The sequence below is a fragment of the Aptenodytes patagonicus genome, chromosome 13 (assembly GCF_965638725.1).
Source record: "Aptenodytes patagonicus chromosome 13, bAptPat1.pri.cur, whole genome shotgun sequence".
Lineage (NCBI taxonomy): Eukaryota > Metazoa > Chordata > Aves > Sphenisciformes > Spheniscidae > Aptenodytes > Aptenodytes patagonicus.
Window position 1 is genome coordinate 3160015 of NC_134961.1, and position 26431 is coordinate 3186445.

Consider the following 26431-nt stretch of genomic DNA (forward strand, 5'->3'; position numbering starts at 1 on the left):
CCAATGGGAGGCGGCCCGGATGAATGACGACGCGGGCCCTTTTCAAGCTTCCCTCCCTCTGCGAGGCTCACCGGACAGGCGGGATGTCGACTGGGCGGGCTGCGCTCGATAGGCTGCTCGACGTGATGGGCAGTTGGGTCAACCAACGGTGGGGCAGGGCGGGCCCGCCGGCGCTACCTGCGGTCCAGGCAGCCGAGGAGGAGCGCCGCGCGCGAGGCTGTGGAGTGGAGCTCGTCGTCCGCCACCATGTTCCAGGGCCCCGAGGCCGACTCGGCCAAGCCCAGCTCCAGGTGGCGCAGCGGGGGTGGATTGGCGGTGCGGGGGTGAAGGGGGGAACGGGAAGAGCCGTGCGGCGGCGCAGAGCCCGCGGCGGGGCTTTGTTCGGGGTGAGGGAGAGGCGGGAGAGGCGCAGGCTGAGGCTGAGGCTGCGGCGCGGCGCTGAGGGCGGGTGCTCCGGCTGCGGCGCGGCGCTGAGGGGCGGGAGGCAGATGGGGGGGCTCTGGCTGAGGGGAGCGGGTCCGTGCTGGGGGGGCCTTTTCGGCCGCGGTGGGCGGGAACGCCGCCCCCCATCCCTCCGGTAGCTGCTGGGGCAGGAGGCCGGCGCAGGGCGGCGGCGCTCGCCGCCTGCCCGGTGACCCTGCCGTGCCTCAGTTTACCTCTGCCGCGCCCCGGGGGCGGGGGGGGGTGGCGCCGCCGGCGGAGCGGGCGGTGTGGGGAGCGGCGCCGCGCCGCGCTCCCGGCGGTGCGTGCCGCCTTGGGCTCGGGGCCACGCCTGGGACACGCGGAGAGAGAGCGGGCAGGGCCGGTCCCCGTGGGGCTGCAGCGCTCGGCGCCCGGCCCCGGCCCGCCGAGAGGGGGGTTGAGCTCCTGCTGGGGGTTACCGAGGTGGAGAGGGCGTCTGGATCCCGAGGGGATTCCCGTGCGGGAGGAGAGGCCTGGCGCTGTGGAGGCCCTCCTTCCCCCGTGTTTGTACCCCCTCAGGGAGGGAGGAGGAGGACGTGGTTACGCTCTGTGAAGCGTTGAGAGGATCCGACACAAACGCCTGCATAAGCATAAGCAGATGTTACCTTGTTTTCGCCCTATGAAGTTGAACTATATTGTTGGACGAGGGCGTATATCGTAATAACTTGGAGCTGGAGTGATTAATCCATCTGTGAGGTAATTATGTGGTCGGAGGGGAAGGAAGGAAGTGTTTTGAAACTGCGTAAGGGTGCTCTAAGTTTGCCTTTTATTCCAGTCGCTTTAAGCTATGACCTGGTTGTAAAAGACTCCTGAGGATGCTCTGCCCTTAGTATAGTCTCCGAGAAGCTTCTCTTCTCATCGTAATTTTGGACCGTGTTTAACTTATAAATTTGGTTTCTGGATGGAGTCTGGAATGCAGATCATCATAACTTTAGTTAACAGCAAGCAAAGGTGGTCGTGTTACAGCTTGTTCTCTGGCATTGTGGCAGAGTGTTTTCATCGTGCCTGAGAACAATCTATAGCAACGCAGACAACTATATAAACGGACTGGCACAGCAAGCATGCTTACTGCAGCACTGCAATACATTACGTTATTGGATTTTATAGTGGTCTCCGAGATGGTGACTATTGACGTACGGCCTGTGCTGTCAAAAGCAAAAAGTACTTGGTTTAAGGGCACTTTTTCCAGAGCTTATTCTATTAATTCCCTAAAATTAATATTTGATGGTAACTTTATTTGATGATAATGCAAATCCTTTTGCAGTTCTTGATGTGTAGAAGTTTCTCTAATGAAAACTGAGCCTAATTCAAAATCCTTGCAGCAACCACCAACAGCTGTGGAAGTGGGAAAAAATAACTCTTCCTAATGTGAAAATCTTTGTGAGGAAATTATAAACAAATGCGTTGCATTTCATAATACAGGGGTGTTACTGTTAGAAATAAATTATGTGAAAAATATCTTAAAGGAAAGCTTCCACTGAAATCATTGTCCAGTGAGACGTGTCTCTAGTGATCCAGTTAATGTGTACAGTGATACAGCGAACAACTAGTTTTATTTTATTAAACTTTGTATTTTTAAGGCAGTTTTGCTTTTCCAAAATAAAACAAGGAATTGCGTGTCTAAGAGTTGCTGTTGCTCTGAAAGCAAAGCAGGACAGAGTTGTATCATTCTGCTGTTGGTGCACGCTATAAAGCTCTTATGTATCCTCAATTCAGCTCGTATACGAGCAGTTTCACAACTACTGTATAGAGCTGAAAATGTTAACTGTAGCCATCTTGGAAAGGTAATACACGTGTTCCCCTCTGCCCCATCAGTTTTATGGCAGAGTACTGCAGAGCTTTCAGATCAAGAGCATAACTGACTTAGCAAAGCTTGCTGTTTGTTTATAAGGTGAGTGAGCTATTTAATGAGCCATGAGTTTGTATTGATCCATCAGCAGGAGTGCCCCCAGGAACTTTCTGGTCTTTGCTTGAGAGCCTGGTGTTCCAAACCTTAACACCTGCTTTCTGCTAGTTACCTTAGTGATGGTCTCTGACATATAATGCAACTCTCCGATTTTACCTGCTTTATTAGAAGTGTCTGAAAACTAGTAGGACTTCAGTGTTTAACTTTCAGGGAGAATTAAAAAAAATATATATTTAATTTATATAGCCAGTGTCTTGAAGTAATGGATAAGCCTTGGCGCACCTCTTCCGTAGGTCAGCTGAAAGGTTTAATGAGGAAAAGGCATTCAAATTCAAGTGTGTTAGAATGTAGGAAAAAAAGATGACAAGAACTAATTAAAATTCTTCAAGCCTGCCAGAAGAGAACAAAGCAATTAGTAGAGGCTTTTAAACTTACAGGGTAGGGTTCTTAATTTAGCTGTTCTAGATGAATTGACAGACTTCTAGTCTACTGGAGGGAAGTGGGAGAAGAGACAGATTTAGATTGCATAGAAAACAAAGGGTTTTTTTCATTACTGTTTAACAGAATAAAACAACGCCTCCCCCCCCCGCCCCCTGCCAAAGGAAGAAAGAAGATCTAACTTATCTGGCTGCAAGACACAAAAATATCTCTATGTAAACTGGCATAGTACCAATATAAACTAAAATTACTATAAAGTATAAACTAAAATTAATATAAAGTGTATGTTGAATTTCCTTGTACTCTGTTGAAGCAGCTCACGCTGGCTTATCAAGTTTAGCATGCTGTTTTCCTTTGGTAGGATTCACAGGCCAAATCTTACCTTCTTATTTGGTATGGGAGACCTGCGCATCTCACTCTGATCTAGAACTGAGTGTCATGGGAGTACAAGGAGGTCAGCAATGCTCTAGAGGCTACATGGCAAGAAAATAGTTTTGTATTCTCCCCAGTTTTTGGCTGAAGTGAAGGAATGCAAAACCCTGTCCTCTGTGCTATGATAAGCTGGAAGACCTTGTTGCTGTACTTCAGTATTTTTGGTAATTCCTGTGAATGACTTAGTTATCTGACTTTGCATTAGTTAGAATTTTATGGACCTGGTGCTGCAGTCGCTTGAAAGTTTATGGAATATTTGGAAGGTTCCTAGCAATTAGAAGTTTCTGAAATTGAGGAGGCAAATCCACTTTGTGTATGTAGAGTCAAGACATTCTTTTGCGCTATGCTGGCAGAAAAGGCCACCTCTTATGCTGATTTCAAAGTGCCTCCTAAGCACCTCAAGTGATGCCTCTGACTTATTCATTGCAACAGTAGGGTTTTCTTAGTATGTATACTGAGCTGAAAATGGGAGGACGATATAAGAGCAATCAGTGGTGGATTTCTTTTGATGCTTAATTAAGTTTGTTAACTGAATAATCAAGACCTTTAATTTTAAAATGGGGTTTCTCTAGAATTTTTTTCTGCAATGGATCTTCAGTCCAGTTGCAGGAATGAGAACTAATTTGATTCTTATGACTGGTTGTTTTTCTTAAACCAAAAAAATCTGAATGTAGTTATTTTGTTATTCCCTCCTACGCTTGTAGGCGTGTGTTAAAAAACCTGCATGGTAAATGGAGTGAATCTGTAATGTAAGAAACTCCATCCGTATAAACTACGTTTCTCTTCCTTTCAGTCTCTTTGATAGTATACTTAGAACTCAAGAAAGACTAGATGCGTTAAAAAAAAAAAAAAGCTGAAAAGAATGGGTAAAGTCAGAAATCGCTTAAATTACATGAGGGATACTAGCAGACCTATTTCTTTAACAGGAGCCCCTTCCCAAACTCCCAAACTTTTTTCCTCCTTCCTCTCAAAGAGGATAGAACGGCTTTCTGCATCCTGAGATCTGAAATGCTGACAAAGCTCATTTTCTGACAGGGTAGCCAAATATCTCTGCTATTGTGAAATTAAATCTTAGAGTTAAATTGGCGTATATCTTGGCTCCGAGAGGAACCTCTTTTTATGCCTGGCAGATATCTAACCTGAAACGGCTTGCTCCTGTCACAGATCTATGGAGGGGATGTGTTGTATTAATTCAAAGAATTCTGTTCAGGTGGAGTGGGATAAAGATCTTGCAATTTATAACTTTTACCTGTATGAAAGTAAAGGTTAGTTTAGGTCCCAGACCAAGTATTCAAATTAGAAGAGGTATAACTCACCTGTTACTATTGCTCAGTTGCTAAGATTGTGGGTAATTGGTCAAGCAGACATAACTGCAAAAATTATTTTTGATACCTAGGTATTCATTGCTTTCCCATGCTTTTTCTGTTAATTGTCCAATTAATTCCACTGATTCTACTCCCACGCAGTAGTTCAGTTCCTTTTCAGGACAGGACCTGAAGTCTGTTGAGCAAGGCATAGGTATTAACTGTGGACTTGCTACTTAAGGACAAGCATGACTTCTGGTAGGTTTTCAAGAAGTCAGTCCATTTCTGTTGTAACCTCCAATTTTTATGAGGATCTGTTTGATACACCGAAGCGCAGAGCTTTGGTTGTAAGGGATTTCCATCTTGACCACTAAAAATTTGGCTTCTTGGCATTCCACTTTTCCATTCTAAACTCAACCATTGGTTATCATATTAGCTACTGTAGAAACTAGCAAATTTTTTTTTGTAGTTATGAAATGTCTGCTTTTAACTAAAAGTCAGTGGGTTTCAATTGTGTTACAGGTACAAAGTCAGTGCGTGCAGTTTTGCAGAAAGTCTGATTCTGTAATGGTTATTTTTAAAAGGCTAACCAGAGTTGTACGTCTTAATCTCCTGTTGCTTCTGGAAGACCACAGTTAGCATGGCCATTTGTTCTGGTGGCACTGTTATGACCATTCCAAGTAATCGTAGGTAACATAATGATCAAATTGACTGACAAAGGAGGCTGGCAATATTTGTGCTGAACTTGAGAATATTTTATTAGAACAGCTCTTGAAAAGTAAATACTTCATGGACGTAGCAGAATTACCTGAAGTAACTTCAGATCAGAGTAGTTATTCATAACATACAAGGGAGAATGGGGAGGGGACATCAAATACGTTGAATGCTGTAAATTTCAAACAAACTTTTCTCTCTCGCTTCTCTCATTCTGCAATGTAGGGTGTTGAAGCCCCCTGGAGGAGGTTCTAGTAATCTCTTTGGGAACACAGAAGAAGTTTCTTCTTCAAGCAGGCCACACCGGATGGCATCCAATATCTTTGGAGCATCAGAAGAACCTCAAAACATTCCAAAAAGAACAAACCCTCCAGGTAAGAGCAGCCACCTCCTTCAGCACAGTTGGGCTCTGAATTGCAGCACAGAACTGGTTTCGTATTCCTAAAGTGGAACACTGTGATCTGTCTGTCTTTTTTAGTTGCATTTTTACAAATTGAGTGGGCTTGAACAATAAATCTATTCAGACTGCTGAATATATGAATATTTCGGTGATCTACATGTTCACAGACTTCTTAGCACATCATCCAAGTCTAATTCTTTTCGAGTTGAGGTCTAGGAAAAGATGAAAGGAAACTGCTTCTATTCTAAAGCTGTGTCATCAGTTAGCTGCAGCAAGTACAGCGGTGAATCTGAGATCCTCTAGTGAATTCTTGTAACAAAGGATTTCAACTAGTATCTTCAGGCAAGCAAAAGTAAGTCTCTAGGCAGTAGGGTCCTGGAAGTCTTTGAACTCATATCTTTTTAAAATTTTTTTAATATAGTGTGGTAAAACTAAGTCATCTAGGAAAAAAGCTAACAACTGCCTTGCAGGGGGAAAAGAAAGCGGTATTTTTGAGGATTCTAGTTCTGCTCAGCCTCGTCCACGCATGAATCCACCTGGTGGGAAGACAAGTGATATCTTTGGATCTCCTGTATCTACCAGCGTTGTGCGAGCACACCCAAACAAGCCTAAGGTATTTGTACTTCTTTCGCTGTCAAACCAAGAAGCTAGCAGCTCAGTGAGTTGTCTTACAGTCTTGTCACAATGCAATGCCTGTATTCTTTTTAAGATGACAGACCTGAATTATGCATAGGGTGACTTCAAATTAGACAGTTATTCCTGAAGTCTCTTTCTGATAGCTTGTTATCTTTGGTATATCAGATCTCAGCGTGCTCTGTAGTTTGCAGTCAAACTATTAATTAGACTATGGATGTGTATTCAAAAAAAAAAAAAAAGCTTCTGAAGCCTTTGGTCTTCCTTGTAAGTGAGGTACAGCTGGAGTTCTTGGCACACAGTCAAGAGGCATTTAAGCTAGATAGGGAGGAGACACTTCTCTTTATTCTGCCGTTTGGCAGAGGTGATCTTGATACCAATTCTGGAAAGTCGGTGAACACCAGTGAGCTACAGTCATAAATCTTCATGAGGCCTGGCTGTGCCTTTCACCTCTCTTAAATATATGTATCTCCATTCAGCATGAAAGCACTTTAGCACGAGACTAAGCTTAAGTGATCAACAGCTAACTCAAGATCAGCTCTGAGTGTCAGGTCCAGCATGCACTTGATTTTGTGATGTCAGACAAAAGCGTGTCTTGCTATATGAGTTGTCATTTTTTGCTCTTAAAGCTGGGATGTGTAATAGTTGGAGAGGCTTGTAGTTATGACCAAATCTGGTTTTGGATAAAAGGAGGATACATTGCCAATTACTTTATTTCTGTATTTAAATGCTCTATATTTGGATTTACAGCCTGCTGCCTTACTCTAAGTAGATACTATTAAGTGAGCAGCTACTGTTTTGGCAATGTTTTTGACATGTCGGATAGCCTGGAAACTTAACATCCCATGAAACACGGCTCGTTGTCTTTGTGCTGAAAAAGTAGTAGTAGTAAATAAAAAACCAGTCCCCCCTGGGCTGCAACCCCGACCCACACCCTGTGGGTGTCGGGCCTCTGAGGAGCCCCTTGTTCCCTCTGCACATCCACCCGTAGTCTCTCAGCACGTACGGAGACCGCGGTCCCTTTCGGACAGGGACCGTCTCTTCGTTTTGCACCTCTCCAGTGCGAAGCAGTGACACCCTGCTCCTTCAGATGGGCTCCTTGCTGCTGTCCACTTCACCTACCAAATCAAGAGACGGTGACGTTGCATGCCATCCGACACCGTGTTTTATTCCACTGCATCCTGGTGAATTAATACTTGTGCGTTTAAAAAGAGGTGGATGTGCTCGGGTGGCTGTGGACAGGGAGTGTTAGTTTGTGGTCTGTGTTAGCTGCTCTTGTGAGGCCAGCAACATTTTTGTAGGCCACTAGAGGAGTCCAGCATGCACGTGTCCCCTGCCAGGCCCAAGCAGGAGGCTCGGAGCAGCGAAGGGCAGCGTGGTGCCCTTTCCCCTGGAGCGAGGGGCTCTGCCCTGAGGCTCACCTCAGCCCACCAGAGATCATTGCTTGGTCTCCTGCTCTCGGCTCTCTCCTCACGAACCGGAGGGCTGGCTCCTGGCCGTGCCACAGCTTTCTTCATCGCAGGGAGCCCCACGGTCAGCGCTGAGGCTGTGCGGCTGCTATCAGCCTTCAGCCCTGCACTGGGGCATCGGACATGGCGCGGGGCGAGGCACGGCAGGGGCTTGGCGTCTCACCCAGCCTTTCTCTCTGCTTGCAGCCCAGCTACCCGCTCCCCAGCCCTGCTGGCACTTCAGTAGTGGGGACCAGGGGAAAGAGCTTTCCTGGCCGGGGCAATGGGAGAGTTGGGTGCAGAAATGCTTTCTAGGTTGGTGCTGGGAGCCCCTGAGGAGGAAGCAGCATGTCCAAAGGTGCCTGATCCTCCCCTGCCCATCAGGAGACCCTGCTGCTCCTCAGGGGTGGCAGTGCCCAAGGAGGTGCCATTGGCTGCCTGCTGCCCGCCCTGGCAGGCCCTGGGATGCACAGCAAGGCACTGGGAGGTCCCTGGGTGCCATGAGAAAGGCACAGCAATTCAGCAGTGTAAAATGGAAATGGTATATTTCTATGTAGGCAAAGTCAGGTCCCCGCAAAATCAGGGCTTTTCAGGAAAAAATAGCCTGCAGAGCATTAACAGACCGACCCAATCTCATGGAGCGCCGTTAAGCCTGCCTGGGCTCTGGAAGCGTCACTGCCACCACCCGCACGGAGTCCCCGCGGAGCCCGGGCAGGATGTGGGTGCCCAAGAGCCAGCAGTTCCGAGCTTCCTTCCCTCCTACTGCACAGCCCGCTCTCAGGCCCCCTGTTGCATGCATTATGGCAACCCAGGTGTCTGGAGAGGAGTTTTCGGAGGTGTCCCCATCTCACCTCAGCTCCACCCTGCCTTTCTAACCAGGAGGTGTCGAACAAAAGGCTTGGGAGCCCGAGCAGAGCTTTGGCAGAGTCAAGCTACCCAGCTGAAAAGCTGCCCCCCCCCCATAACGGTTCCTGCCTGGGGTTTCATTGGCCCTGCGGCACACGGTGGTGCCTGCACAGCTCTGGGTACCCCTGACAGCGCTGGCCTGGGTGCCCCACTGTGCGAGTCCACGGATGCTTCCCCCTGCAGCTCTGCTCCCCTGGGTGCCCAGCACTACTCTTCCTTCTCCTCCTCCTCCTCCTCCTCTGCGTGTCCTCTCCCCCCGAGGAAAATCCCCTCCTCAGCAGGGACGTGCAGCCGCAGCAGGGCAGACTGCCAGAGACCAGGAGGCACACGGGCCACAAAGAGCAGGGCTGCAGCCAAGCCGGTACAGCAAAGCCTTGGGAGAGGGCTGCCCGTGGAGCAGGACTGAAGCTCCAGCCCTCTTCCCTGCAGTGGCCTTTCCCTGCCCCACCAAAGCTCACCCACTGTCGAGTGCACATTTCACAGCCACCGATGAAAGACCCACAGTGTCAGACCCAGTGGTTTGCAGATGGGGCTTTACTGGACAGAAGGAAGCGTTGGTGTTAACAGCCTGGCTGGCCGGCACTGGCGCTTGTCATGCTGGAGGAGGCTCTTGCTGGACATCTCTCTCAGGAGCCTCTGTGCCCGAGAGGCTCTCCTGGCACTCGCCGATGTGGACTAGATCTGCTCCCCAGAGCTGCGGAGTTGAAAACAAAGCTCTGTAGTCTTGTATGCACAGGGAGGTGCAGAGCAACACTACAAGTCTAGTCAGGACACACGTGGTGGGATCTGCTTCTGTCTGGAGAGAGCAGGCCCGTAGTCCCTGTAATGCAATCCCAGCCTGCTGCTCTCCACGCCACGAGGGCTGTCAGGAAAAGACCCTCTTTGCCCAGGGGCTGCGGGGAGTCAAAGGAAGAAAGGGCACTGCCGGCCAGGGGCAAACACTGGGCATGTTTGGAGATCCTTACCTGAGGGACGACTCCTCACCACCACGGCAATGGGCTCTTCCCTCTACCTTCTCAAGGAGGCGGGTCGCTGCTCCTCGCAAAGCCCAGTAGGTCCATGGGGAAAGGCTCCTACCGCAGCAAGGACAAAGTCTCACATCTCAACCGAGACCCTCCTGCCTCTCCCCTCTCCCAGTTGCCCCCGCCCCCATGGTCCCATTCAACCTCACAGCCCCCTCGGTGCCGGCTGTGCTTGGGGCTGCAGAGCGGCACCTGGCATCGGGGACTGACCCGTGCCATTGCCATGGCACAAGAAAGGAGAGGATGCTGTCTGTATCCAGCCCCGAGGCTCTGGGATTTGCTTCCCCCACCCACAGCTGGGTCACCAGCCCCCAGCTGGCCCAGGTCTGGCCTGAAGCTGGCCCACACTCACCTTTTCAGAGGTGAGGACCCTGAAAGGCAAAGACTCAACTTGTCCTCTGGGCTCTCCTCATCCTCCACGGATGGCTCTTTTCTGCCCTCTCCCCACCACTCTGGAGTGTCAGGAATGCAGGAGCCCTGCACAGAGAGAGAGGGGTGAGCACGGGAGATGTTGCTGGGCAGCAGAGAAGGTGCCTCGAGCTGGTACGGCCCCACACAGGACAGTCAGCCCCCACGCTCCTAGGGCTCAGGGACCTTCCCACCTTGGCCCCCCCGCAGGAGAGGAATGCTCCTTTCCTAATTGTTTTTCACTGCCTGCAGTACCTGGGCCTCCCATTGCTCTCGCTCTTCTTTCCAAGCCTTCGGGGGTGCCACTTTTGCCCTTGCCTTCTGCTGGTACTTCTTGCGCAAGGAGTCCCAGAGCTTGCGTCGTTCCTCCTCCGTGCACACGCGGGGCTGTGCCTGCAGGGCCATGGCAATGCAGCAGCAGGCAGTGTTAGTCTCCCCGGCGGAGGGCTGCGGGGATTTTAGGTCTCCCCCTCCCTCCTGCCCCTTCTTTTCAGCCTCTCCGTCAGCCCTGCTTTGCTCGCAGTCCTCACAGGCCCGACCGCAGAGCCTTTCTGCAATGACCCCTGAGCCAAGTGACCATGGGGCTGAAAGCAACCCAGCTGCTTGCGATCCCAGACAAGCCTGGCAGTGCCGTCGCCATTACAAACACCACCAAATCAAGTCTTTGGGTGTTTCTGGGGATGACAGAAGTGAAGGCTGTCTTCTAAATGGACAGAACGACCTGCTGCCTCTTGAGAAATTCTCGGGAGAAGTGCTTCAGCCTTCAGCTAAGCAGACGGCAAGGCGTCTTGTAAGACATGACATCCGTAGAACTATGCTTTTCTACAGGTGGATACGACACAGTCCCTCCAGGAGCCCATACCACGTACCGGTCCTGCCCTCCTCTTCCCTGGCCTAGCAGGGGGTGCAGGTTGGGGTGCAGCTTCCCGCAGTTGTTGGCTGCTGCGTGCCTCTTTCCCCGACCGACGCCACTGCAGCACTGCCAGCTCGCTGCAGACACACAGCGGGAGGAGGTGGTGTGAGCACAGGGGGACTGCTCTCCAGCCGGGGCTCCCAAGCTGGGTGCCTGCCGCGGCTGCAGAAGGCAGCTCTGCCAAGAGGCCGATGCCAGGAAAGCACCTCTCTCCCCTGGTGCTGCGGGGGGCGGGAGGAAGGGCACTGCGGGAGAGGAAGCACTGCCCGTGTCTGGAGAGATTTACCACTTGAGCTTGTCCTGCAGATCCATCTGGTCATCCCTCTGCCCCCTGCCATTGCGGGCGACCTGCCCCAGGATGCACGTCACCACCTCCCACAGGGCCCGGTGTGTCCGTGGGGAAAGGCTCCTGCAACAGCAAGGACAAAGTCTCTCTGACCCTTCAGCCGTGACCCTCCTGCCTCTTCCCGCACCCAGCCCCACACATACGTGGCCCCATTCGGCCCCACAGCCCCTTTGAGGCAGGAGGAGTTGCAAGCCCTGGCTTTGGCCCCTGCCATCGGGCTCTAACCCAGCTCCTTCCCATGACTGGAGAAATCCCCGGGCGCTCTGTGCAGCCCCGTGGCTCAGCGGTTGGCTTCCTTGACCCACCACCGGTGGCTCACCACCACCCCACTGCCCCAGGCCTTGGCTGGAGCTGGCGCACTCTTACCGCTTAGGGGGGACAGCGTCATCCTCGTGGACTGTGGGTGGCTCTTCTCTGGCCTCTTCCCACTCCTCCATCATCGTCTCCAGGAGGTCGGGGCTGGACTCCCCCGTCTCCGTGCTAGTCGGGGGGCTGACTGACGATTGCTCAGAGGAACTGGATTCCTGCGCAGGAAGAGACTCTCATACAACAGCCCCGCACCCGGAGGGTGCTGTTTCCCAGCATGCAGACCCCCTGACCACTTCTGGCAGGGACGCTAGCGGGACGGGGAAAACCAGGAGACGGACCTCAGCACTCCCTTGGGGTGACGCCTGAGCGTCACCAGGGTTTCACTACAACGCCCTGTCACCCCTCTTGCTCGGGAAAGGCAGCAGTCACCCGCCCAGCTCTGCTGCAGCAACGCTCCTATGACGGCTTGGGTGCTAGAGGTACCTTGCAATCTCAGCCCCCCTGGAGGAGAAAGTGCTCTTTTTCTGCAGGAATTCAAAGTACCTGGCTCCTCTGCGTCTCCTCTTGTCTCTTAGCCTTCGCTTTGGGCGTCCCCTTTTCTCTCTTAGCCTTCGCTTTGGTCGCTGGCGGGGTTTGCCGTTTACTTTTTTGGTCTTCCGCCAGCTCTGTTTTCTTCTTTTCCTTTTCAGCCAAGTATTTCTGGATGTGTTCTGGAAGCTTCTCCTTCGTCTTCGAGTGTTTATTCTGGAGGGAGACCAAAAGGCAACAGCAGGCAGCTTAGTCTGCCCTGCAGAGGGCTGAGCTGTTTTCATTCCTACCCTCCCTTCTGCCCCTTCTCTTCTGCCTCTCTGTCCACGCTGGTTTGCTCCCAGGTTCCTGCAGGCTCCACCAAAGAGCCTGTCTGTAATGACCAGGGAGCTAAGCGACCACCAGGCTAAAAACCACCTGGCAGCTGGCTATCCCAGACAAGCCCTGCAGTCACGTTGCCGACAGAAACATCCACAAGTAAGGTCTTTGGGTGTGTTTCATGCGGCTAATGGAAGTGAAATGGCAGAGTAACCCGCCTCTCTTCAAGTAAGCACCAAAGCAACTAGTCAGTGGTCCCGTGAGCACAGAGTGAAGAATCTTGTGAGAATCGGCGTGCATGGAGCGGCGCTTCTTTACAGTCCAGTACCACACGCTCACTGCAGCAGCCCATGTCAGGTACCTTTTCTTTCCTCTCAATAGTTCTGGCAACGAAGTCTACTGTTCTGGGTTTGACCGGAGGAATTAGTTTCTCTTTCTCCTCCTTTTCCTTCAAGGACCTCCCCTGGATGGCCGGTAGCTGCCTGCAAAGACACAACAGGGTGCGTTGGCAGGAGCGCAGGAGGAGCTGGTTCTGCATCTTGTGCTTCCAAGTGGCGCACCTCCTTCTGCAGCAGAATGCGCTCTACTTGCCTCCTTGTGATCAAGTCCACAGAGACAGAGAAGACCCCAAGCTGTCAGACTCACATGTGCCCAACAGCCCCACTAAAACTCAGGATGCCCAGGTCTAGGCCCTCTCTTGCTGGAGCAACGAGAGGAACAGGGTCCCATGCTCGGAGGTACCGCTACGCCCTCCGGGTCAGGGCACTGAAGTCTGCTCAGTGGTCCGAAATACAGAGCGCTCACAGGCTGTACGAGCACATTGGGCGCCGGGGACGCAGTGTCAAAAGGAGGAGGACACGACCCCGTGAGAAAAGCAATCCTGCCGCTGAGCTCTCTTTGGCCCTTCTCTTTTGCAGGCCATAAGACAGGCGTGAGCATAGAAGAGGCTTCTGGTTAATCGGAGGGATCCTCTGCAGTAACTAACTGCAGAGCACTGTTCTCAGCAAACAGAAAGGTCGGGGTCATTTCCGTCTGAAGGGAAAGCCAAAAAGACCTTCCGCTCCTGGAATGAGCATTTGCAGTTAGTTACTCAACAGATCTGCACACCAGGAGGAGCACAGAAAGAAATGGTGCTGCCGGCAGAGTCTCCCAAGAAGCTAGAAGATGCTTGCCATGCACCAAGAAACCATTAGTTAGTGGGACGTGGGATAACCACCCTTGGAGTTCGTCTAGCCTCTGTGTCCAGGAGAAACATCGCACTCCCACCGAGACGAGAGCACGGGGTCACCCTCATCCATTTTTGCAAGTGTCTCACCTGGCACGAGGCTCACTCCCCTCAGCTTTCTGACCCTGCTCTGACTTTACAGTCATCGCGGGTAACCGCTTTGGAGAAAGCCTTGCTCGACGAAGGAGACGCTTCTCGGCAAGATCCTCTAGAAACAGGAAAAGAGACGATTCTTCAGGACAGTATCTTGGTGTTGTTCTGGGAACTGGGTGCCTATTGTGTCGCAGTTCCAACGAGAGTGACGTGCAGGTCTGCTCAAGCCTGTGGTAACCCTGATGCAGGTGGCCCTTTTCATCCCTTTGGATGAAAGCCATGTTTCCTGGGAGGTCTTAGGCCTTTTCCGACACTGTTTTTTTGTCCAGCTCCTCATGCCTACAGTGCACCATTATCGCCTGGGGAAAACTGTTTTGACGGCTTTCTCTCAGGCATGTGCTGAAATGGCGGGCTCCCTGGGAGATGCTGGTGGTCTCCAAGAGTCATTCTGGGGAGGGGAATCATTTAGCACAAGAGGAGCCGGCTCTTGGATTTCTGGACTGGTCCCACGCGCACAGGTTTGCTGCTGGGGCACGTTCACACCAAAGGCATTGCTTCGAAGACATTTGAGAATATGACAGGAAGAAGCAAGGTTAGAGCGTTGCACTGTTTGCAGCACAGGCTGGGGAGTGGAGGCCACTGGGAAGGTGTCCTTCCGCAGCCCCAGCGGCCATTTGTGGTGCAGGGCTGTCCTGAGACCTTGTTCCGCAGTGGGTCACTGGAGCTTTACCATAATGGGTACAGAGAGTGACAGGAGGTGCCTCTCCCTCTTCCAGGCATCCTGGGGTAACCTAGGCTCTAATCCCCTCCGGACGCGGAGGAAGGAAAACCTACAGCCCCCTGCCAGCAACCCGCTGGTCCCTTACCTTTCTTTCCACTGCCATCACCTTTTCCCCAGCCCTGCTCTGGGGCGGCCTTCACATGTCCCGTCAGGTCTGCTTTCGCTGTTGGCATTTGAGGCACCGTCTCAAGCTTGTACCTGGAAAGAGGAAGAAGGCACCAGCCTGAAGGACAGACACCGCATTGTTTCCCAAGCAGCCCATCCCGGAGGACCAGAGGAGGAACTCCAGTGCCTGGAGGGGCAGGCGAGGCCCCGTCAGCCTGTGCCGGTGTTCTTCCATCCTTCCCGTGAGAATGGTCGTCCTCCCACAAAGCCCCCTTGCTGCTTCTGGGGAAAATGATTCCTCTCTCACTCACAGTGCGCATGGAGAGCAGACTGCTCTCTAGTGCGCTGATCATCCAACACCCTTTTGAATTCTGATCTTGTCCTCCAAGTTTCTTGCAGAGCCTCGCAGATTAATGCCTTTGCAGCTATAAGGAGTCACCTCCCTCCCCTCAGTCGTCGATGGCACTGCACAGCAACATTGGCACGAGACAGAGCTCTGGAGGACCCCACCAGATGCAAGCTCCTGTTTGGACAAGTAACCACCCCTCTACCCCTTGGCCCCAAGCAGAAGGCAGTCTCACGCACAGGAAAGAAAAAGGGCAGGAGAAACCTGGTGGAAAAAGTTGTCTAAATGCCCCTCTAGGTTCACAGTAGGACAGATGCATAAAGCATTGTCCCTGTCCCATGTGCCTCCAAATGAAGTCAAACTGAACAAGAGCAAGCAGGGAGTTCCCTGCCAACAAGGCCTCTGAAACACTCGGTCCTCAATGCCGTCACGAGTACAGTTCTCAGCGCCTGGCAAGGCAGCCCTCCCAAGCACGAGCTGAGAAGCTGCTCGCTTGCTCAGCCAAGGGCTGCAGGAGCAAACATACCCTGGTAGGATGATAACACGTCCAGAAGAGGTCTGGGAAGCAGCAGTGTCATGGCGTGAGATGACCGAGTCCCTCATCTCTGGCATCTGCAACGAGGATGGAGACAGGTGACGGGAGATGGGGACACTGGGAAGGGCTGGCTGCTCAGTCCACCATAGACCAATGCAAGCAAAGAGCCAGAGCAGCCCAAGGGCTCTGGCCTCAGCAAGCCTTGCTCTGCCTGTGCCTCTGCTCCCTACCCCGAGAGTGGGGCAAGCAGCGCTCCCCACCATCAAGGCTGGCCTTTTGTCACAAAGCAAGGCCCCTCTGGGGGTGTCTCTTGCAAAGCCAGACCATTGCACGCAAAGGAAGTGCTCTACAGAGCGCCTGCTGTACTGTAGACCACGAGGAGCCCAAGTGGCTGAACAAGGCATGGCAGGCCAGGAGAAAGCAGCCCCCCAGCCCCCAGAACGCGTTTCAGAAGAACCAGGAGTGGCGCTGGGAAAATGAAAACCCTACCTCGAGAACAGCTTGCAACATCTTGCCGGTCCCGTTCAGCCTTTTCAAAAAGTCAGTGTAAAATCTCATTTTTACGTCTTTTCCCTCGATGATCAGCATGCCCACGTCCCTCCAAACGAGGGCAACGTTCCTCCTGTTCTCTAGGCAGACACGGAAAAGACGCATGGTCCTGTCCATGCAAAGCTGCACCGTGCTCTCAGAGACAGCGTTGTCTGAGGCTATCCGAGCGTACGGCAGTTGCTCAAAATGTTGATGACCTGAAAAACAAGAGAAGAGGAACACATGAACTTGCAGAGCTGCTGAGCAGGCTACAATCAAAGGTCTGCAGCTTCCAGGCCCTCAGGCAATGCATTGCTACTGAGTTGTCCAGCTGGTACAGCGCCTCTGAGGAGAAGCTCGGGTCGCCCCTTCCTGTTGGAAGTGGAAAGTGAGGTGCGGAGCGGACAGCTATGGTTTCTCTGATACAGAAAGGGAAAGAAAGAGTCTCAGGCGCTTGGCAGGAAGAAGAGCCATGACTGCAGGACAAGGTGGGGAGACAGGCGCCAGGTCCCACGGCAAGCTGGAGGGTGCCAGGCCATCAGAGCCGTGCCCACACGCGGTGCTCTCTTTGTCGTTAGAGAGAAACGAACCCCAAACACAGACCCAAGCTCTTGGTGCCCCCCAGGGTCCTACGACGGCTGCTGCAATGGCAGCAGCGACTAGAAAGCACAGGCATCGTGGTCACTTGGGTTTTGGAACAAACCGTCTTTCCTCCCTGGGTTTCCCCTGCTTTTCCCCCTTGCAAAGAGGCTGTGAGAGCCGGGAAGAGCCCTGGCATTTGCCTGTACGAGGCCTAGTGCAGCAGAAAGAGGGAGCAAGAGTTGAAACGCCATGTAATGAGAAGACACAGCACCAACAAAACTGGAAGGAAACCTGTTGTTGAAGCAGGTCAAAGAGAGCGTGCTGTCATGCTGCATCACCAGAGGACGCTCTGGTGATTATTTAAAACAAATAGGTAGGCAGGGTCCTTTTCACAGCAGGCTGGTTTTGTCGAGCTGAAGCTGCTCTCAGGACTGCAGCGGGAGTTTGGTACTCCGCTCAGTCACCTCTGGAGAGCAGAGCACACCTCCCCACTCTGCTCAGGGGCAAGCGCCGCTTACAGTCTTTCTGCTTACCAGGAACGTCTATGTAACTATATCGGAGGTCATGATCCCGCGCAATAGCGTTTGCAAGATGAAACACGGGTCTCTCCACAACCACCAGATCCTTCTCCGTGCTGGCTACTCGCTCTCTGACAACCACAAAAGTCCCAAGTCCAGGAATGCGGACAGCCTGAAAGAGGTGAGATGGTGGATCAGAAGAAGTCTTGGAGGGACAGACGGATGACTTGTCAGAGAACGGTGATGGTGCTTAGTGCCCCGCCCAGGCCTGAGGTACGAAGGAGCAAGGTGGGCTCTTTGGAAACCTTGGGAGAAGAGAAACAGGGTCTGCGCTTTTCCCTCACACTCCCCTTCGCCCATGAAGAACCAGATAGTTCAGGAAAAGTTGACAAACATCCTTTGGCTCGACAAGATAAAAGGCGGGGGGGATCCCACACTTGGAATAAAGCCTCGAGTGTCCCAGGCTTCCGTTTTGTCATGCAACTCTGACCGTGGGGACTCCAGAAGCCCCAGAAAAAGCCCAGCCCTTTTTCCGACGCTAGGCCTTATTGTACATCTGAATGGACAGAGGAGGTGGTCCGTCGCACATCTGTGCATTGCAGTGTCATGCTGGAGCATTGTTCCTGCTTTCAAAGGAGGGCAAGAACAATTGCACTCCATGGCAAAGGGCTGTCAGGACTTCATCAACCTTCATCGGGATGTGAGGGGAGGAGGAGGAGGTAAGTCCCACCTGGTGGAGGGCCAGCTGTTGTCTGAGGTAACACGATGCGCTGGCCCAAATATTTGCGAACTCTGGAAAAACAAGGGAAAGACATGTCATGCTCCGAGGCAGCAACCTCAAAACCATTCAGCCCACTCCTGTCCAAGGACCGATGCATTTCTAACACAAGCATTTTGGATGGTCTCTTTAGAGCCCGGCAAGAACCAAAGGACACCTCAGCCTGCCTCCAAGAGAGCTCCTTTGCTTTCAGGTGCAGCTCTCCAGGGTGTGACCCACTGCCACGGGAAACCTCAGTGGATTGCCACGCCAGTGAGGGCACGGTCTTGGAGGCTCAGGGCAGGCCCTGGTGTCCCCCCAGCAGGGGCCAGCTTCCCTGTGTCGCATCTCCGAACACACCGACTCCGCACGGCTCACGAACACCTTCAGCTCTTCCACTCGGACATGAGCTCAGGGTGGGCAATGCCCACCACCAGGCAAGGAGCAGCCCTTTGGGGCCAGGGACTTCTGCCTGGGGTGCCCCAGGAAGGCAGGGGCTGCGTCAGGAAGAGAACCGGGAGCCCTGGCTGCCAAATCAGCCCCTCAGTCCTTAGGGGGATGGTCAAGCAGGTCCCTCCTTGCAGTCACCGGTCCCGAGCAGCCACCCCCACAGCCCTCGGGGTTTCCATGCCTGGTTTCAGAGATGTCCTTGACCAGCCACCACTCCTGAAATTGGGTCTGAAGGCCTTACCGGAACTCTTGAGCTTCCCAGTTGTTGGAGACAAGTGAGGCCGCACGAAGAGGACGTTTGCCATCTTAGTTCCACCCTTGCTCCAGGTCAACAACTGCAGCAGGTGGCTGGCCGATGGCTTTCTTGCTTCCTGCAAAAAGGCTCCTCGTCCTCTCTGCTCTCCGCCTCCTCCTCCTATGCCCTTCACCACCCCCAGTGCTGCTGTGCTGCCTCTCTCTGCCTTCTCCTCCTCACTGCAGAGCAGCTCCTCCGGAGCAGAGAGGTGGCGAGAGCAGCCCCCAGCACCTGGAGTCCCCTCAGCCTCGCCGGGGTGTGTGGGGCGGATGCTGGTCACGATGGGGAATGGGGGCTGTCACCACTGTGACCCCAGACCGTGTCACAGAGGGGCTGCACACACTCGCCTCCCCCTCCCCACCCACCCAGGCCCTGCCACCCCATCACCCCTCTTCGGTTCCCCCAACAGAGATGTTCCCTCTCTGGCTGCCTGTCCTGGTTTCGGCAGGGATAGAGTTAATTTCCTTCCTAGGAGCTGGTACAGTGCTGTGTTTTGGATTTAGGATGAGAACAAAGTTGGTAACACACCGATGTTTTAGTTGTTGCTAGGTAATGCTTACACTAGTCAAGGACTTTTTAATTTCCCATGCTCTACCCACTGAGAAGGCTGGAGGTGCACAAGAAGCTGGGAGGGGGCACAGCCAAACTGGCCAAACATTCCATACCATGTGGCGTCATGCTCAGTACATGAACTGGGGAAAGCTGGCCGGGGGGGCCGCTGCTGGGGACTGGCTGGGCATCGGTTGGCAGGTGGTGAGCAATTGCGCTGTGCACCACTTGCTTTGTGTATTATTATTATTATTATTACATTATTATTATTTTATTCCAATTATTAAACTGTTTTTATCTTAACCCACAAGTTTTTCTCACTTGTGCTTTTCCAATTCTCTCCCCCATCCCACCAGGGATGGGGGGGAGGAGTGAGCAAGCGGCTGTGTGGTGCTCAGTTGCCGACTGAGGTTAAACCACGACATTTAGCTACTTTGTTTTGAGAAAGAGAACCGTATGTCTCCTTAGTATTTCTTTTATTTGGTATCACTGCAGTGGGCAGGGGCTTCAGGGAGCTGCCTCCTCACTGTCTCCTGTCCAGGAGGGGTTTCCCCAGGCTGGAGCTCGCCCCTGCCACATCCCCACATGGGGACACCGGGCTGTAAGTGCTTATGGGCTTCCTTCTACCCTTCCCTGCTTCCTCCTGCCTCTCTTACCCAACATGTCTGCAGCGGGGAGCAGCGGGCTCCCCTGACTGGCGAAGCTTTGGCAGGCGATGGCTGCTCACACCTGCTTTGGAGCTGGCTGGAACTGTCTCCAACTGGCCCCGGCAGCACCTGACCCGCTCCCACGCGGGTCCCGCTGCAGCTCCCGCTGCTCTCCCCTTGCCATCCACGCCCAGCACAGAGCACCCTTGCCCCCGCAAAACACGTGTTTAAGGACCCTTGGGACATGCATCCATTACAAATGCTGCCTTTAGCGTCCTCACAGTGGAAATGAACTGCACCCCTCTGCCCTCAGAGCAGACCACAGGGGTTACTCCTAACGGTGGGGCACATATATTGCTGAAATCCCCCCCTTGCAAACCCGGCTGAGGGGCTCAATGTTGTCACAGCCCTGAAGTTCATCAGCCCCCTTGACACTTTCTCTAGTGTTGGCCCTACTATTGCACTGTCAGCATCATCCGTGATGCTGATCTCACCTCTGTTTCCCAGCATATACCTGTCCAAGTATGACAAGCGTAGGTCACTCCTTGACCATCTGGGCATCCCACCACCTCATCAGGCATTGCCCGAGGGGCATTACCTGTCTGTTACAGCATCCAGGAACAGCCAAGAGCTGTGACAAACCGAGGTGCTAAGGGAGAACCTGTCTGTGCCCAATTTACTTAAAAAAGAATGATAACTTTTCTTTTTAGATCCATTCCAAATCTCCTGGTGAGACTGCACCATTGCCAAGAATACAGTCAGCAAGGTTTGTAAGAAGAAGGAATACATTAGACTGGGAGAGCTTATGTAGTCTGGGATTTTGGCCTTTTTTTTTCTAGCCACATCAGTCCATCTAATAAAACCTGGCTGCTTCTTTGTAGTAGTAGTAGTAGTATTACTGCAAACAAGTTCAAAACTAGAAACATAAAAGTGTATCTGGCTGTACAAGTAGTGCAGTGGTGCAACATGTAACCTTGAGGGCACCTGGTCTCACCCAGAAAAATCGTGGTCCTGAGCTGGGAGCCTAGGCTTCCTCTGTGATGCATGAAAATCAGACACCCAAGATGATACCGACGCATGCAGAGCAGGAATCAGCCACGAGAAACACTGAAAAACAAGCGGGTCTGCTCTTGTCTTGGCCTTAAACAATTTATTCTGGGTTTCACAAGTCTGAGTCTTCCCCTTCAAGCGCTCTCCAAGTCAGTGAAGGAGAGACTATTATATAAAGCGCATCTAAGGAGACAGATGCAGTAACTTTCTTTTATCTAGTAGCTCAGTATTTAAAATTCTCACCAAGATAACAAAAAGCTAGGATCATTTTCTTCCTCTGCCTGAGAGGTTATAAATCTGTATCTCTCACCTCTTGCAAACAGTCTAACAATCAGATCAATTCAGAAGGGAGGACCCTTACTGCCTCTCCTTGAAAAGGCTTCAATTTGCAGGAAATTATAACAAATGCATTTGTCCCAATAGAAGGGGACAGTTTGCTATCAGAACGCTTCCCTGCATGGAAAAGAAGACCTGGATTTCTGTCCTTCAATATCCTGCAATACCGGTTTAATATAAACTATATAAACTATAATTGAAACAGTGCCTGAAACTGATGTGGTAGGTATGCTGTGAGGTCGCCCCTTTACGTCTGGCTGTGCAGCTGAGGGAAGGAGTGAAAAGCCAGGTCCCTGGCTCACATTTAGTCTGGGATGCTTATTTGCACCGTACTGTCAAACCTTAGGCAGCTGCAGGCAGAGGTATGGTTTAGGCGCCTTTGGAATTAGGTATCCTGGTGCTTCAAAAGGCTGTTGAGCGGTGAATGTAAATTTTATTTCTATGTAGTATTTCACTTAGGTGCCAACATACCTACTTGCATCATCTCTTGAACCACAGTAGATGTTCCAGTTTCTTCAGCATCTTCACCCGAAGTGTGAAATCCTGACTCTGCTGAATTGCAAAATTCCCCTGGTTTTAACAGGGCTGAGAATTTACCTCTGAAGCAGAAAGAATGAGGAATAATGAGTAAGAAAGAATGAGCATCAATTTGAGGAACAAGAATAAAAGCATCAGTGAAGACAGACTGGGCCGTTCCTTTTTCAGATCAGCTGAATTATGAAATTTATCTCCCTCTGTAAGTTAGCTCTACGCACAGCTCCATGGGCTTCATCATTTCTGCTTAAGCCATCCCAAGTATTCTGCTGACTTCTAGTCACATTGTCAAAATCCAAACAAAAATAGCAAATAAAATATTCAAATTAAAACAATATTGAGAAATGCAGCAAACTTGATCAAGACACTTACTTACTTACTGAATGAGTTAATTTTTACAGGGAGAGAATGAGTAGGTCAGAATGCTTCGCACTATACAGCAAACATGAGAAGGCTGAACAAAGGCATACTGTATAATAAAGGATGGCATATAGGATATATAAAGGATATTCCCCTTCCCTAAAACAAAACATGATAGTTTAAAACCAGCATGCTGAATACACACACAGGCATACACACACAGTTGTTCTGTGGAACTCTGCCAAATGTTCAGGCACTTATTTAAAACAACTTGTTTAAAAACAAGAGAATAAACCAAAAGATTTCTATTAGAAGAACAATGAAGAGATCCACAAGTTGCATTAAAGGAGATTAAAAGAACAAGCAAACCTCAAACTCCTTCTGTGTGTGGGACATACAGACTCATACACAAATAGTCACTCATGCAGAAATAGTCACTAAATGCCTGAAGGCCCCTGCTGGAGAGGTTACTGATAACTGTCCACTACAGAGACTCCTCTGAGGCCTCTGGTGGTGCCAGGTAGTGCCAGGGACAGGCTGTTGGACCAGACGGACCCCATGTTTGATGTGCTATGGCAGCTCCTGCATACTTGGAGCTAAGCACTGACACTGATATGAAAGGCCCGTGGGGACTTTAGTTGGCTGTTTTGACAGAAGTACCAGTTTTTAGACGTGTCAGAGTGTGCACCTGAGAATGGGACAAACAACGGTTGACATCCTTGAGGGCTCATTAAAAGGGCTCAGTACTTTTCGAGTTAAGCTTTTTGTATTTTCCACTGACAATGCAGCTTCAAATGCTACTGTCTGAACTGAGAAATATCAATCCAAGCATAGCAAATATGTGCTCTCTCATTGCTTAGCAGTGATTTGGGGATCCAGGTCAATCATTACTAGTCAGAAAAAAACAGTTTAACATGTCTATTGCTGCTTTTCTCCCAGTGCACAGGCAAATTTCTTAAAGATCATGTTACATTTTTGCTTGGGTATAGGATACTAGAAAAAAGAAATCTATTACAAGGTAACTGAACCCATAGGTGAATAACATAGATGTTTGGATGTAAAATGTCCAATAATGATTGCCAGAGTGAAACTTCTGTGTCAGCATCTACAAAATTAATTACGAGCAATGTTCATCTTCCTAAGAAATAAATTGTGTCACTTCAGTACTTCTGTGTCAATTTAGTATAAATAGCAAGGGAAACTGAGATGACGCTGCGTACCACAGCTTTTTTTTCTGAGAGGTTGCCAAAGCCAAATCCTATCATTGGATTATTTAACAAAATTGATCCCGAATGCTAGAAGGACAAGAAAATGTTTTGCCGTCAAAGGGAGATGTGCAATGAGCCAGAGTGAAGGACTGGCATATTACTTAAATGAAAGCGTACAGCCACCGTGTTGTCCTGTAGGATGGCTCCAGGCACCGCATGTTAAGCAATTTGCAGTGAGAAACTAACTACTAAAAAATGTTGTTTTGTTTCAGAACCCTTCCACCAAACCCATGCTGTCAGCCCAAGCTAAAGGCCAAATCACAGTTTTCTACTGTGAACAGAGAAGCTCATGAATAGATGGAAATGTTTTCCATATGTCAGAGTGCAGGTGATGAGGAGGTGGTTCAAAATGTAGCTGAAATATCAAGGGACTAGACTCACATGAATACACTTGGACACATAATGGTTTTGGATACATGCTGAGGTCTCCGCTGTGCTGACCACACTTCAGAATAGAGCTGGCGTGGGCTTTAAAACATGGTATATGAAAGAAAGACCTGTAAGAAACAAAAAAGTCCTTTCTGTTCAAGCAGATGATCAATACAGCTTGTGACTTTTCTGAAGCTCAGCAACTAAACAGAAGATCAGATTTTTAACAGGGGTATAACAATTGCAGCTCAGTTTCTATAGCTCTTCTTTGTGGAGTGGTCTTACTTCCATTGCAATTCACATAATATTTGTTTGGATAATATGGAAGAATATATAAGCCATAGCCCTTTCTAACGTGTATTTATTGATTGAATAAGTGATTTGATAGCACTCTGACACATTTATATAACGTGGATTTTGGTTCTGAAAAGCTGTCAGCATTCCTTTAAGTATATCATAAGTTACTTTGCCTCAACTTACCAACAAAAATGAGATGCATCAGTGGTAAGACGCTGAGCTAGACTGAGCTATGACTTGGCTGAGCTGTTGCATGATACAGCATTTCTGACTTACCAGAATCGGCAAAACAAATATTCATTCATTAAACATATCATATAAGCCCAAAGTAATTAGATGCAAATAAAAATTGTAGTTTAAGGCATTTGACCAATCCCCTGCCAGTCTAATTTCCCTTAAAAAGCTTATATATAAAACTTTCCCTTAAAAAGCATATATATATATATATATACACATTTTATAATCCTGAGTGGATTAAACTTTTTATCTCAGCATGCCATAATGTCTCAATTTCTTCCTTTATGTTAGTACAACAGTAGGAATAGGAATTATTAATGCACATTTGTTAAAATAAACCTAAACATTGGTGGTCACAGGATCTCGCAGCCTTTGCAAAGTACAGTTAACTGAGTATCAGGGAAAATTATCTTCTATAATGGACATCTTTAGGAATTTCATATCATTGTTTTTTTCACTTTTCACTGATTGAGGCTTTCTTTAAGGACCATTTTAATTTTTCTTCCATTTTTAAATTGTCTCTCCAGAAAATATTTAATGCTGGATTGGAACAGAATGAGCTGACGCATTTTGGATTCTTAGACAGTTTCCAGTGGTCCATTTTGTATGACCTGATGAAATGCCTCATGAAAGGCAGGCTTGGGTTCCTGTGCTTCTGTTGGCCTTTATGGTCTAGGTGTGGTATGGTCTTAACTGTGTTGGTTGCATCTCTTTTCTTGTTAAAACAACACAGAAGAAAAACTCAGAATATCTATTCCATATGGAAGACAGTGACTCAAAGCACTCAAACTGTGACATGCCCGAGAGGAGAAACTGTCGGACCAAGATGGAATGAAACATTTCAACATTTTAAAATCCAATTTTCTCAGAAATTTTCATTTCAGGAAAGAAGAGTGCTGTTTTGACTCCTCATGCTGATTGGGATGAAAAGAAGATTTTAAATGGAATTTTCCTTGCAATGTAAATTGGAAGTTTGAATAGCTCCCTGCAATGTTAAAGTATGTATCATATGCGATTTTAAACTTCTTGCTACCCTCCTGTGGATGAAATGAATAATTACTTCAGTAACAATGTGGGGGAAAAAAACAAAACAGGGAAATAACTGCCTTAGTAGAAGGTAAATTCCAGATAGATTAATAAGATCTATTGTCTTGGGACATGAATGCTGATTCCGCTCCTCAAGAAAACGGTTGAAATCATGCAAATCATATTTAATGTCTGTCACACTTTTCTGTATAATGTAGACAACAGTTTAGCAACTGAAGGGTTGGTTGTGAAGATAAAATAAATAAAGTGTATTAAAATCCTTAGAACAAAGACAGACAGAAGTGCAAATCATTTTTATGAAGCACACTGATGCTAGACCAACCTTGTTGTTACCGTAAGTCGGCAGATGAAAAACTCTCTAAGACTCAATTTGGAGTTTTAGAAAGTAGGCATTCTTTATTGCAGCGCCGGGTGCAAGATGGAATTTCCACAAATCAAGCACACCTATGGCTATATCACCGTTATATTTATGCACGGAAATTATAAGATAGTACACTCCCAGTTACAATGATTGGTTAGTGATTTACATATAATTATAATATTGGTTATGTCATTCTCTTCTGTTACTATGCTTGCGCAGGGGAAGGGTCTTCACCTGGGCAAGGGTCTTCTTGACCTGTGGGTGTGTTTTTTAGTATTATAATGAAGGCAGTTCACTTGAGGACACCTTAAAAGTAAGTTTTGTTGCCAAGTTGGCCAGCTAGATATCTACCTTGCCAGGTTGTCAGATAACTCATCCTATATACAATAGAACCTAAGGGCTCTGGTTGTGGTCTAGAGAGTCCAGAGAATAGGGACTTCAAGCAACACAGCCTCAGATAATAAGTAACACAGCAGCCTCTACATAACGCTACCATAGAGGCTAACTTACTGAAATCAAGATGTTCTTATAGTTGATTATTTCACAACCTAACATAAAAAGATTCAGTAAAACTTCAGATAATCTTCAACATTGTGATCAACCAACAAGTTCCAGGATGACAGAAAACATGGGACTTAATCTAAACAGCCCCTAAAACTGCTACCATACGCAGC

The 26431-nt window shown here is 49.7% G+C and overlaps 1 protein-coding gene across 1 annotated transcript in view; it reads left to right on the forward strand.

Moving 5' to 3' along the window:
* The first annotated feature begins 246 nt into the window (after positions 1 to 246).
* Positions 247 to 26431, forward strand: part of LOC143166674 (protein cramped-like) — a 60168-nt gene continuing 33983 nt past the window's right edge. The window contains exons 1-3 of the mRNA XM_076351264.1: positions 247 to 315; positions 2179 to 2246; positions 5514 to 5630. Coding sequence (XP_076207379.1) covers positions 247 to 315; positions 2179 to 2246; positions 5514 to 5630 — 254 coding nt within the window. The remainder of the gene's footprint in view (positions 316 to 2178; positions 2247 to 5513; positions 5631 to 26431) is intronic.